This window comes from Protopterus annectens, chromosome 6.part0 (assembly GCF_019279795.1).
Source record: "Protopterus annectens isolate FY-2018-M chromosome 6.part0, PAN1.0, whole genome shotgun sequence".
NCBI lineage: Eukaryota > Metazoa > Chordata > Ceratodontiformes > Protopteridae > Protopterus > Protopterus annectens.
Window position 1 is genome coordinate 1,375,469,475 of NC_056737.1, and position 13,409 is coordinate 1,375,482,883.

A 13,409-nucleotide genomic window follows, 5' to 3' on the forward strand; every position below is an offset into this window, starting at 1 on the left:
TCCGGGCTGTATGCAAAAGCCTACTGTTGCTTTAAGGTGTGCCATATGTCACATGTATGCTCCTCCCATAGCATAGGACATAAAGGTGACATCCGGATGCACCATCATCAGAACTTTTTTGCAGTCAGTCTGAATGCATCTCTTGATAATCTCTCTGAACGCTTACATCCTTTCAGCCAGTCCGAGTGCATCTTCCAGTCATCAGTCTGCACACCTACGTACTGTTTGCTGGTCTCCAAGCTATTGCAGATAGGTGCCCCATTGGGGTTTCATTTTTTTCTTGTTTTTTTGTTGCTTGTAGGGGTTAATGTCATCCAGGAAAGGTAAGTGCCAGTGCAGGAAACAGATTCCCCATGAAGACCGTCCCGACCAGTGTTTATTTTGCCTCGGAGCCTCTCATAGCCGTAAGTCCTACTGCATTTGTTAGTTTTTTGGTTCATAGGTGTGTACTAGGCTAATGATCACAAGGGCCTTTTTAAGCCTAGCCATGCATCTGAAATCTGTGACAACTTCTGATACCCTTGATAAGTGTAGGCATGGGCCTGGGAGATGAACCAGTTACAGGTTACCTGTGTCCATTAGAGACATAGGTGCCAAACCAGAGATGAATTTCCAGTTACCCATCCAGTTCAAGTTGCACTTGAATTGGGTTAGGGAGGAACTCTGCTTCACATAGATGGGGAGCCTGTTCCATAGACGTAGTAGTCTCCAGGATACATACCTATCTCTACAGCAGGTCCTATTTATATCACAGGCAAGGTTTAAGTCTTTAGAACGGGTCATTCTGGTGCTGTTTGTTTTGTGGATATGCAGGAGGTATATCAGAGTGGGGTCTGACAATGCCCTTTATGCCAGCATAGATCTCCTCTCAAAAGCCTGTAGGAGATATAGTACAAGGATAGGGCCTTGAGGCGGTTTGTATAGGACATTTTACTTGTGTCCTGCATTCTTTTAGTCATGAGTGGATGTTCCAATTGTTAGATATACCTGATTAGGTGCCAAATACAGTGGAACAATGACTTCCTTGGTCTTGGATGCCATACCTTTGTTTATAAGTTGTGCAACATATAATGACTTCCTCACTACTGTACACACATGATAGTCAAAGGCAAGATTACTGTCTGTCTCTGTCCCCAAGTCCCCGACTACTGGATCAGCTCTAAGTGGTTCCTTTCTTTCCTCATTCCTCTCAACCTGCAAACATTCAAAGTAGATACAAAAACTCCTGAAAAGCATGTACATTCAGACAAAAATCCAGGCACCTAATTAGCATTAAATTTAAAATACTGAATAGTGCACAACTCTTCCCCTCTTCTAGTATAATTGTGAGATACAACTCAGAAGTCTCAGTTTAAAAAACCTGTGGCAAAAATGATGCAAAAATATAAGCACAGAATCACACGGTGCAAAATTGCAGACAGTAATTGATATTGCAAAAATCTGTCCCACTAATATAATTTATTTATGCTTCTGGAAAAGGAAAATGTAACGTGGGTCTTCTTTCATGAAAATTTTTGCATCACTAGTATGTTGTTCATTTGAAATCTCAAGTGAGGAGGCAATTCAGTAAATCATGTGAAAGGGTAAATTGTCCCCGAAAATGGGCGCAAATCTCCAAAACAAGTTCAGAGACCCACTTACCTTTCATTCTCACTGTGTATCCTTGAGGTTTTCTCCTTCTCACATCATTAAATTACCGCCCCCTAGCTACTAGCTCTAAGCTTCCTAAATATTCTGCTCATTACTTACAAGCGGTCTTAGCACCGTGCACTTCTGCAAACATCCATGCACTGTCAAAAACCATCCTCAATCAACTGTACCCCTCCCACAGCACTTTACAATTTTATAGCTGCATCCTTCTGTGTCACTATCCCTTCATTCCATATAATAAAGCTTATACACTCTGAGCCAATGTTTTAGACCTCCGAGATATCAGACATTCATACCAAAGACTCTGCATTGTAGGCCGTCTTCCCTATCATTGTATCTAACGAATCAGTAACTCGAGTATCTCGCTCAGGATACTATGGAAGGAATTTCCCGCTCCAAGGGAAGAAGGTTAAGAAACCAAGACCAGACTCTCCTTTCCAGCCTCCACTGGACATTTCTCCCAAGGTCAGTGAGAACCCAGGCTTCCCCGGCTTTGTTGTTAGATTCATCTGCTGCTACTGGGTTTGAGGCTAGCAAAGGGTCTGGCTTTCGGCATGTCCGGTGAGGCTTTGCATATGTCCATTTCGAATGGTCAGGGGGAACCACGGTTGATTATTTCTGAGTGTCCTAGGGGTGTTCCTCAGATTTTAGTTAGGGAAGAAGTCCCAACTAGTGTTACTGAATGCCATCCTAGGTCAGAGCTGTCTAAGTTTTACAGGGGAGACGTCTTATTATACAAAAAAACTAAAAAAAAAAATATTTCTCCTGCTCCTAGGGATTCTGAGTGAGTGGGTGCAAGCCTTCACTCAGGGCTTGTTTAATGCTTTAATGGCATTAAAACCTCCTCGGGGGGGGGGGGGGGGGCGTGTTCTGTTCAAGCCTTCCCCTTGGTCCTCTACTCCCCTTAAAAGTCCCAGGGAACAGGATTTTTCTGAGGAGGAGTTAGATTCTGATGCAGAATCCCTTCCTTACACTTTCCCAGATTCCTTTTCCTTTGGACTATGGGTCACAGGAGAAGGACTCCCACAGTCCTGATACTCCCTTCAAAGGAATTTCTTTTGGGGACACAGTCTCCTGGATGATAGATTTTTTTAAATGAGATTGTGCTCAGGTCTCTGAAATCCATAAGCGGGTACTATGACTTGTTGCAGATGGAATCTCTGAAACCCTCTGTGTTATTCCTTCTGTTGTGGCTGCTTTGTTGGATGCATTTTTTAATGCCTCTAAAGCTCCTGATTCTCTGCCCCATGCTCCCAAAAAGCCTGACAGGTTTTATAAGGTGCCTGAGGAGTGTAACTTTTTGTACAAGTGTCCTGCTGCTGACCCCTCAGTGGTGTCTGTAGCCTCTGACAAGCCCTCTCAATTTCTTCCTTTGCCCAAGATACTGCCTTCTGATAAAGATAGCAGAACTATGGAGTGGCTAGGTAAGAAGGTTTACATCTCTGCTACCTTGTCTTTTAGGGCTATTAAGTATCAGACCCATATGTCCAGGTATGTGTTGGCTCTTCTTTCTCAAGCCTGTCAGGTTATTTCTGATCTCTCAGACTCTGGTGGCAAAACTTTTGATCTTTCCATGTCAGAAACTTCCTCCCCGGTGGTTCATTTCATCAAGTGTAGTTATGATGCAGCAGATGCCTCTTCTAGGGCTGCTGCTTTTGGTAAGTGATGAAGTATTCTTGGCTTCGGTTTCAGCCATTGCCTGAAGATTTCCATGCTAAGTTGCTGAATGCCCCTCTTGATAATAAATACTTGTTTGGGGAAGCTGCTGCTGGTTTAAGACACTTCATGGTAAGGGTAAGGCCTTACAGGAACCTCCAGCATGTGTTTGTTTCTCCTGTTATTAAATTTTAGAGAAGCTACCCCAGTAAGCCAGCCTTTGTTCGCAATCTCACCCACCCACTAAGGGGAAAAAGTGTGGCAAGCGGGCTTCTCCTGCTAAGGCTACTCAGACTTCAGGGACTCAAAAGTCTTCCTTTCCAGATAAACCAGGTTCTGTATGACTATTTGTCTTTTTCCAGCCACGTTCTTCTTTCTCTTTGCCTTTCTCTCTCTCTGTTTCTCTGTCACTCTCTTCTTGTTTGGCTTCAGTTTACTCAGGATTCTTGAGTTCTGTCCATTATTCACCAGCAGTATTTCATGGTGTGGAAGTCCCCTTTTATGGGCATTCCTCAGCCTTCTCGGGATCAACTTCCTGTTTTCCCAGAGGTACTTTGAGACCTTTTGACTCTGGATAGTATTTAAGAGGTGTAACTTTACTGCAGAATATTTCTAGTTTCCAGAAAAGAAGGTACTTGGAGACCAATTCTAGACCTCTCTCATCTTAGCTCCTTTCTGAAGGTGCCCACTTTTCGCATGTTTTCCCTTCAGACTCTATTTCCTTATTTGCTTCCTCAGGCTTATATGGTGTTTCTGAATCTCAAGGATATGTATCTCTATATTCTGATCTGTCCCCTTTTCAGGAAGTTTTTGTTTCTCTGTTGCTTCCTGGCATTTTCAGTTCTCTGCTTTACCCTTTGGCCATTCTACTGCCCCAAGGGCATTCACCAAATGCCTTGTTCTTATGATTGCTTTCTGCAGGCTTCAGGGGTCCATGTATTTCCTTACTTGAATGACCTGCTGATTCAGGCCTCCTCTCCAGAGATCCTGTTGCAGAAATCTTCATTTTTCCGTATCTCAAATCTTCATTTTTCCGTATCTCTTCTTCGGAGTCTTGGGTTCACAATAAACTTCAAAAAGTCTTCTCTGACTCCTCAGTATCATTTTTTCTAGGTTGCAGGATTCAGATGGTGCTTATGCTGGCATCCCTGCTTCTTCCCAAGGCCTTGACTTTCATTTACTCCTTTCAAGATCTCCTTCCTCTGGCCTGTATTATAACCAGGGAGTTTGAGAGCTCTGGGATTCATGGCATCTACTATCGCTATGCTCCCTCTGGCCAAATTCTACATAAGAAAGTTTCAGTGGTTTTTGAAGACAGTTTGGCTTCAACGTTTACATCCTCTAAACTTTGTAGTTCCTCTTCTTCCTCGTCTCAAGAAGAAACTTCACTAGTCGATCCAGCAGTTCTCTCTAAATCCAGGGCTCCCTTTTCCTCCCCCTCTTCCCTCTCAGGAACTGTTCACAGATGCTTCAGACATGAAGTGGGGAGCAGCTTTTGGCTGTCTAAAGGTACATGTGTGTGTGGTTGCTCCTTCAACAGGAGGAGCACATCAGTGGCAAAGAGATGAGCTCTTCTGTTGGCTCTTAGGCTTTTCATCCTCTTTTCTTCCCAGGATCTCTCAAGGTATTCAAGACAATACCACAGTGATGTGGTATGTAAAACAGAGGGGAGCAAGATCTTACCTTCTTTGTCGGTTGGCACTCCTTGTATGGGATCTTGCGGTCTAGTATCAAGTGACTCTTCAAGCAGTTTACATTCTCTCAAGTAAAAACATTGTGGCAGACACACTGAGCAAGTCCTTAACTCAATCCTAGGAATGGATGCTTCACAAGGATGTGTTTCTGGACATTGCCCACCATTGGGGTATTCAAGTATATCTCTTTTTCCTCCCCTCTGAACAGACAGCTTCCTCTGTTTTGTGCCAGAGTCCCAGGTCGTCTGGTGTGGAAGGTGGACGCCCTGTCTTTTTCTTGGAAGGGGATGTTTCTTCATGTATTCCCTTCCTTTCCTCTCGTTCCAAAAGTCCTGTTAAAAATTTAATAGGATGCTCCCACACTCTTGTTGGTGACTCCCTTTTGGCCAATATAACATTGGTTCCCTCTTCTGCATTTAGTCAAGGGCAATCATCACAAGTTAACTCACAGGGTGGGCCTGCTCACACAAAACAAAGGATCTCTCGTCCATCCCCACCTGTCCACTCCTCATCCGACACTGTGGGTGGTAGAATTTTGGTTCCTCATAGACACTTTTGTTTTTCTGAGGACATGTCTAGGGTCCTGGAGGGGAGGCCAGGAAACCCAATACTAGGCAATTGTAATAATCCAAATGTAGAGGTTTTCTGTTTGGTGTCTTTCTCGTAACCTGGATCCACTTACTGTGGATGTTCCTTTGGTTCTTATTTGTGTGAATTGCTCAATGCTGGTTTGGTCTATTCTTCTATTAAGGCCCACTTATCAGCTACCTCCATTTGTCTGCCTTTATCTCCTCCTTAAGCTTCTAGATTTGACGCTAAACAGTTCCTTAAAGGTGTCCTTCATATTAAACCTCCCAGGAATCCTGTTCCTCCTTCCTGGGATCTTAGTTTTGTTTTAGAAAAGTTAACTCAAACTCCATTTGAGCCTGGTGCTTCAGCTTTTTTGCAGCATTACTCTTGGAAGACTGTTCCTTTGTTGGCCCTTATTTCTTCCAGATGGGTGTCTGAGCTTCAAGCCCTTATAGCTTGTCCTCCTGTTTTGGTGTTTCATAAGGACAGGGTGTCCTTGCATACTAATCCTTCTTTTTTATATCCAAGGTGGTTAATGATTGGTCACTTAATCAGTCTATTCATTTGCTTACTTTTTTCCCCGTTCCATAATCTGACAGTGAGCGGGTTCTGCAAACTTTACATGTATACAGACAACTCAGATTTTATTTGGATAAGACTAAGTCTGTTAGGAAATCTGATCAGTTTTGTTTCATCCGAGGTCCCTAGGTTTAGCTGTAGCCAACCAACCTATTTCTTCTTGGATTTCAAAGGCTATTTCTTTTGGTTATACTCTTCATGGTAAGAGCTTTCCTTCTTCTGTAAAGGGTTATTCTACTGTAGTGGTGCCTTATTTCGCTGCTTTTTTCAAGGGACTGGATACTAACTCTATTCTTGAAGCAGCTACCTGGACTTCTGTGCATACTTTCAGCATGCACAAAGTTGGATGGAATCTCCACCGCTTATGTTGGTTTTGCTAGGGCCATCCTTCATGGGTTCCTAGAAGGCTCTGCTGATTCTTCCTCATCCCAAGTTTCTTCTTGAGCTTTGTCACTCTCCCAGAAGTTAAGAATACTGCAACACATGAATGAAAGGACATGGTATAGCTGTGTAAAATCTTACCATAACAGTAGATGCCCTTTCCTTCACAGTTGCAGTATTCACTCTCTTCCTCCTCCCCTGGTCCTTTTCCCTCCTGGATGTACTGGTTGAATCTTGGTTTTCCTTGGACTGGTGTTCCTACTGGGTCTGTCAGTTCTGAGGATAGTACATCCGGATGTCACCTTCATGCCCTACAGTATGCAAGGAGCATAGGTGTGAGGTATGGCGTACCTTATAGCAAGAGTGGGCTTTTGCATACTGACCTCCTGGCTTGTTTCTTAGAATTCAACTAAATCAGTTTCTTTTCTGGAAAATTCAATGATGTAGTGAAGAAAATAATAAGCATAGGATCCTTCTATTCCTGGTAGTGTGATAGTGTATGTTTGTGTGTATATAGCTACCCTGCTCCCATAGAACAGTCACTGTTTCTCCTTTTAAATCCTGCTGCGGCCTGGCAATCCTTCTCCCAACAAAAAGTTAACAGTTACACTTCAAATTTTGCATCCAGTTTTTAGCCGCAACTTGGCAAAAAGCAGTTACATATCATGCAGGCTTATTGTGCCATTTTTTCTACAGCAGATGTTCATCGTGCATACAGCTGCAGTAATCACAGATGGGTTCTCTGCCGTCAGGCGGTCCCTCGGTCGGCCGAATTCCAAAGTCTTGGTCCGGTGTTGGTTGTTGCTTTCTCTTCTGACGTCAGTGAGGCCAGAGTATATAAGACACAGCCGACGCCATGTTCTTCAGTCTTTTTTGCCGCGCGGTGCCCGAAGCAGAAGCAGTTGGCAAGTGCCGGTCGGCCAGCTCCTGAATTACAAATATTTTGGAAACCGAAGTCTTCATTAAAGCTAAGTACCCCGTTGGGGAAACTTTTCTTGCCTCAGACCGATGTCAGAAAAAGTTAATAATTGTATTTCTTGTGGGAAGCAAATACCGCATAAGGATTTCCATTCCCTCTGCATACCTTGTTTGGGCCCAGACCACGACGTCTCGGGCTGTCGCTTTTGCGCTACCTTCAATAAACGCACTATTAAGCGTCGGGCGGAGTTCGCCCAGCACTACTTTGGTAAAGCTTTTGATTATAAAATGTCGTCGGACACTCCGACTACCGTTTTATCCAAAAAACGCAAGGAAAAGGACCGACACGCGAGGCCCGCGGTCCCCGCCGACACCACGCCAAAACAGGCTACACGTGGTCCGGTTCTCAGCGAGACGCCTTTGCAGTCCCTGACTACCGACGGCACTCCTTTGGCGGTGTCCTCTGTACCCGAGACCGCTGGGTGCTCGGCCCTTTCCCAGACTACAACCGAAGCCTCAGCTAATGTTGAGCCTACTAATGTGGATAGGTCCACCTCCACCCATGGTGTATTTAGGCCCTCATCTTCTTTTTCAATTAAGGCCTTTACTAAATCCAAAGCAGCCAGGCATCCCACGAGGCCTGTTGCACATGGCCCATCTCCAGGTCCCATGCCTAAAAACAGATGCTTAAAATGGCTGAGGATTTAATTACTCTTATCAGAGGTTCTCAACCCCCTCCAGACAAGAGACCCAGAGTGGAGGAAGATTCTCCCTCTTCTGATCAGGGATCCATTTTATCAGAACATTCTGATGCAGAGGAACACTCTTACTCTCCTTTTGAGGATTCGGATGCAGAACAGTCCATTCCGTCTGTATCCCCCCCTGAGGATTTTTCCTTTGGGGAAACCTTACACACCTTGAGGGAACACTTCCATTGGGAAGGCCAAGACTTTTCAGATTCCAAGAAAAGACTTAGGGAATTTCTTTTGTTACCTCAACACAGACCTCTGGCTATACCCCCTGTTTTGGACAATACTGGATGATGTCTATTCCGAGGCTTGTCTTAACCCGGATTCTCTGCCTCCTGCACCAGTCAAACCTGATAGGTATTACAGAGTACCCAGCTCTCACCAATTTCTCTTCAAAAACCATAATGCTGACCCTGAAACCATTTCACAAGGCCCCAAGGGATTGAAGGCCTCCACTGCCAAGAATCCACTTCCTGCAGAAAGGGAATCAAGATCTTTAGAAAGGTGGGGTAAAAAGGTATATACCTCGGCCACCCTAGCCATGAGGGCACTAAATTGTCAGTTTCATATGCTTAAATATCAACAGTTCCTGTTATCACAATTAAGGAACAAAATGTCTCAACCTGAACAACCAGATTTAAAGGAGTTACAGGATATGATGCATAGTGCAGAACAAGTGGGTAAACACACCTTACAATGTGGTTATGATGCCCTAGAGGCCTCAAGTAGAGCGGCGGCTACAGGATCAGTCATTCGCAGACATGTCTGGCTTAGGGAACAAAATTTACCTGATCATGTGAAAGCTAAACTTCTAGATGCTCCTTTACAAAAGGATGTGCTGTTTGGTACTAATGCTGAGGAGATACTATGGAAAATGGAAGAAAAAGCCAAATCTATGCAAACTGTCAAAGCCTTCTTACAGGTCCAACCACCACGTTTTAGCAGAAATTGGCCTTCAAAAAACTGGTCCTTTCTAGCCACTGACAAGCCCCAAAGAAGTAGATACAGACGCACAAGGGGCAGAGGGCAATCACAAGGATCATATAGAGGCCGACAATGGCAAACTCCAGCACCAAGAGGAGGCGAAGACAGTGCACAACAATACAGGAAGCAAACCCAATGACTCCCTCATCTCTATGCCAAACATGTCTCAGCTGGCAGCACCTTTGGGAGGGAAACTAGCATTATTTGCAAGCAATTGGCATATTGTCACAACAGACAAATGGATCCTGGACATTATAAACAGAGGCTACAAATTTCAATTTCACACTCTTCCAAAAATGAGAGGCATGCCAAACCTGCCACAAAATCAAAGGGCAGAGGCACAACTGCAAATTTCAAAGCTCATAAACATGAGAGCTATTCAAGAGGTACCTACTCACCAACAAGGTCAAGGTTTTTATTCAAGACTTTTTCTGGTACCAAGGAAAGGAACCGACTGGAGACCCATTTTGGACTTATCCATCCTAAACACATTTCTACTCGTACCAAAATTCAAGATGCTCACATTACAGCAGCTTCTTCCCATGCTGGGCAAGGAGTTTTGGCTGGTAATATTGGACCTCAAGGAGGCATACCTGCATGTCCCAATCAGACAAAGCTGCAGAAGATACCTCAGATTTCTTGCAGGTTCAATCCACTATCAATTCTCTGCATTGCCCTTTGGCTTATCTACTGCGCCCAGAGTATTCACTAAGTGCCTGGCATCAGTGATTGCCTACTGCAGACTTCACGGGATACAAATTTACCCTTATCTGGATGACTGCCTGATCCAAGCGGACAGCAAGAACATACTTCTGGAACATCTGGCATATGTGAGACTGTTACTGCTTTCTCTGGGATATACAATCAACAAAGAGAAATCAAGGCTAACACCATCTCAGAAAATAACTTTCCTGGGTGCCAACTTGGACACAAACACCCAGATGGCCTACCTAACGCCAGAAAAACAGGGGCAACTATCTCAGTACTTCAAAATACTAGCAAAAAGTACCAGGCTTACTGCAAGGAAAATCCTGCAGGCTCTGGGATTCATGGCATCTTGCATTCTTTTAACCCCATTTGCAAAGCTGCATATGAGGAAACGTCAGTGGTACCTAAAAAACCTATGGTCTCAACACAGTCACAGTTTGGAAACAATAATACCAATAATTCCATGTTTGCAAAAGGAATTTCTATGGTGGGCCCAAGCATGTCAAGCAAACACAGGCCTCCCATTCTGCAAGCCTCAAGCAAAGCAAGTCATAACCACAGACGCCTCAGACTACACCTGGGGGGCGCACATGACGGACAGGTGCATTCAGGGCAAATGGTCCCAAAAAGAGAAGCACCTTCACATCAATCAAAAAGAAATGCTAGCAGTAATAAATGCAATTACAGCTTTCAAGGACTTCCTGCATCCAGGACAATTACTGATAAGAACAGACAACACCACGGTAATGTGGTACATAAACAAACAAGGAGGAACACATTCATACCCCTTGTGCAGACTAGCCATGACTCTTTGGAACTTGGCTCTGGAAAGACAAATCGAACTTCAAGCACAGTACTTGCCAGGATTGGAAAACACACTGGCAGACAATCTAAGAAGAAAAATGACAGATCCACACGAATGGAAGTTACATCCTCAGGTGTTTGCAGAAATAATCCAAGCATGGGGGAGGCCAGACATAGATCTTTTTGCCTCCCACAGGAATCATCAATTGGAAAAGTTTTGTTCAAAGGCCTTTCACCCAAAGGCCTGGAGAGTGGACGCCCTTTCATTCAGTTGGACAGCATGGACAGTTTACGCATTCCCACCTCTGCCTCTTCTGCCCAAGGTGCTTTTGAAAGCAAGAACAGACAAACCGAAGATGATACCGATTGCTCCAGATTGGCCAAGGCAACACTGGTACCCACTCCTGAGGAGCCTAACACATACTCCTCCCTGGTCCCTGCCTCTAATGCCTCTTCTGCTGACTCAGCACAGCTACAAAACTCTTCACAGTCAGCTGAAAACACTCAATCTCGCTGCATGGAAAATTCCTTAACACCACAACAGACCCTATTCTCCAAGGAGGTGCAGGATGTCATTTTGGAAGCCAGAAGGCCATCTACTAGAAAAGCTTACTCCGCAAAATGGAAGCGGTTTTGCTCTTGGAATGAGAAAAGAGGCCAGGACCCTAGAAAACTCAACTTGCCTCGGGTATTACAGTACCTAGCGGAGCTGCTGAACAGTGGACTTTCATTTTCTTCCATAAAAATCCATGCCTCAGCCATTTCTGCAGAATTCAACATGGATCCTCCTTTATTTTCTCACCCACTCTTACGACAGTTCCTCAGAGGGGCTAAGAATATAAGACCACCAAGGAAGCAACCAATACCAGCCTGGGATCTTAATTACATACTAGAAAAATTAACATTGCCTCCTTTTGAACCAGCTGCCTCAACAGATTTGCAATATTTGTCCTGGAAAACAGCCTTCCTTCTGGCCATCACTTCAGCTCGTAGGGTTTCTGAACTACAGGCCCTCATGGCGGTGCAGCCCTTTCTCATTTTCCATCAGGACAGGGTTTCCCTTCGTACCAACCCATCATTTATGCCTAAAGTGGTATCCAGGGTAGCTTTAAATCAAGCCATACACCTACCTACCTTTTACCCCAATCCTCAAAACAAAGGGGAAAGGCTGCTACACTCCTTAGACATCCATAGGCAGCTATGTTACTATTTGGACAAAACAAAGGCCTTCAGGAAATCAGAACAACTCTTTGTGTCCTATGCTGTAGGGGCTCAAGGGAAGCCAGTTACAAAACAGACTATTTCAAAGTGGATAGGCCACTGCATACGGTTTTGTTACTCCTATCATGGGAAATCTGTTCCTACAGATATCAGATCACACTCCACCAGGGCCACAGCTACCTCTACAGCCTTCCTCAGAGGAGTTCCTACCAAAGATATTTTGGAGGCAGCCACTTGGAGTTCTGTACATACCTTCACAAAACACTACCACCTGCCTTTATATTCCAGAACAAGAGCAGGCTTTGCCACTGCTGTTTTGCAGGGCATTCTGGCTCAACCCAGTTCCTCCTAGTGCCTACCACCCTGTGCATAGCTTTGGGACTCTACCCATCTGTGATTACTGCAGCTGTATGCACGATGAACATAGTACAATTTTGTACCTACCATAAATGTAGATGTTCGAGTGCTAATACAGCTGCAGTACAGGTTTCCCTCCCTCCTTCCCCACTTGGTAAAGGCATGGGGCCTAACAACCTCTTCATACTACCTGACTGGGTTATCCTGCTATGTTTTATTTGCTTGCTACCACTTATTTTGGATTATATTGCATTGCTTGTATATATATACATATAAGCATAGTTTATGTATTGCCTTCCCTCTGGGGGCACCTGACATCTGGGGCAAGAAAGACTGAAGAACATGGCGTCGGCTGTGTCTTATATACTCTGGCCTCACTGACGTCAGAAGAGAAAGCGACAACAACCGACGCCGGACCAAGACTTTGGAATTCGGCCGACCAAGGGACCGCCTGACGGCAGAGAACCCATCTGTGATTACTGCAGCTATATTAGCACTCGAACATCTACATTTATGGTAGGTACAAAACTGTACTTTTGTGTTTTGCACGTCTGCTGTATTTCATAGAAAAAGAGAGTTCTATGTTTTCTAAAGCTGTGTGCATTTCACTGTTCTGTTGCATTTCGTTGTTAAAAGAAAATATGGGGGGGGCTGTTTAAGTCTTTAAATCTGGAGTGAACATGTATAGTGATATTTTCTTTTTAGTTTAATTTTGTGTAGAATTTGTAGAGTTCATCAGAATGCTCACAAATGGCACAGTTTGATGTGTCATCAGTCTCTTGAGGGTTTTACTGAGAGTGACAAGTGTTGGAGACACCATGTGACTTCCATTCCCCAATAAGGCTAGACTGTTATTCTTTGCATAATATTAGCATGTATTGTATTTTACTCTTTCCATTCCATTGATAGTATTCTTCATAATTGGAGCAAGAGTAGAGTAGTTTTGTTCTTATTCCATTGGCCTGCAATTGAAGAGCATCTTCAGGAGTTAGTGTGCTAGCTGACCTTTTACCTCACACAGTGAGAGGCCAGGTTCTAAGATGTAGTGCCAACTCAAAGTTAAAAAAAATACACAGAGTTAGGTACTGTAAATTAGTAGTGCAAGTGGCATTTTATCCTCGAGAGGGGCCATTGTTAT

At 44.2% G+C, this 13,409-nt stretch overlaps 1 protein-coding gene across 1 annotated transcript in view; it reads left to right on the top strand.

The window, feature by feature from the left end:
- The window catches only part of SLC35F5 (solute carrier family 35 member F5), a 1,937,586-nt gene that overhangs the window by 928,542 nt on the left and 995,635 nt on the right, over nucleotides 1-13,409 (top strand). Inside the window, exon 11 of the mRNA XM_044074930.1 lies at nucleotides 7,312-7,363. Coding sequence (XP_043930865.1) covers nucleotides 7,312-7,363 — 52 coding nt within the window. The remainder of the gene's footprint in view (nucleotides 1-7,311; nucleotides 7,364-13,409) is intronic.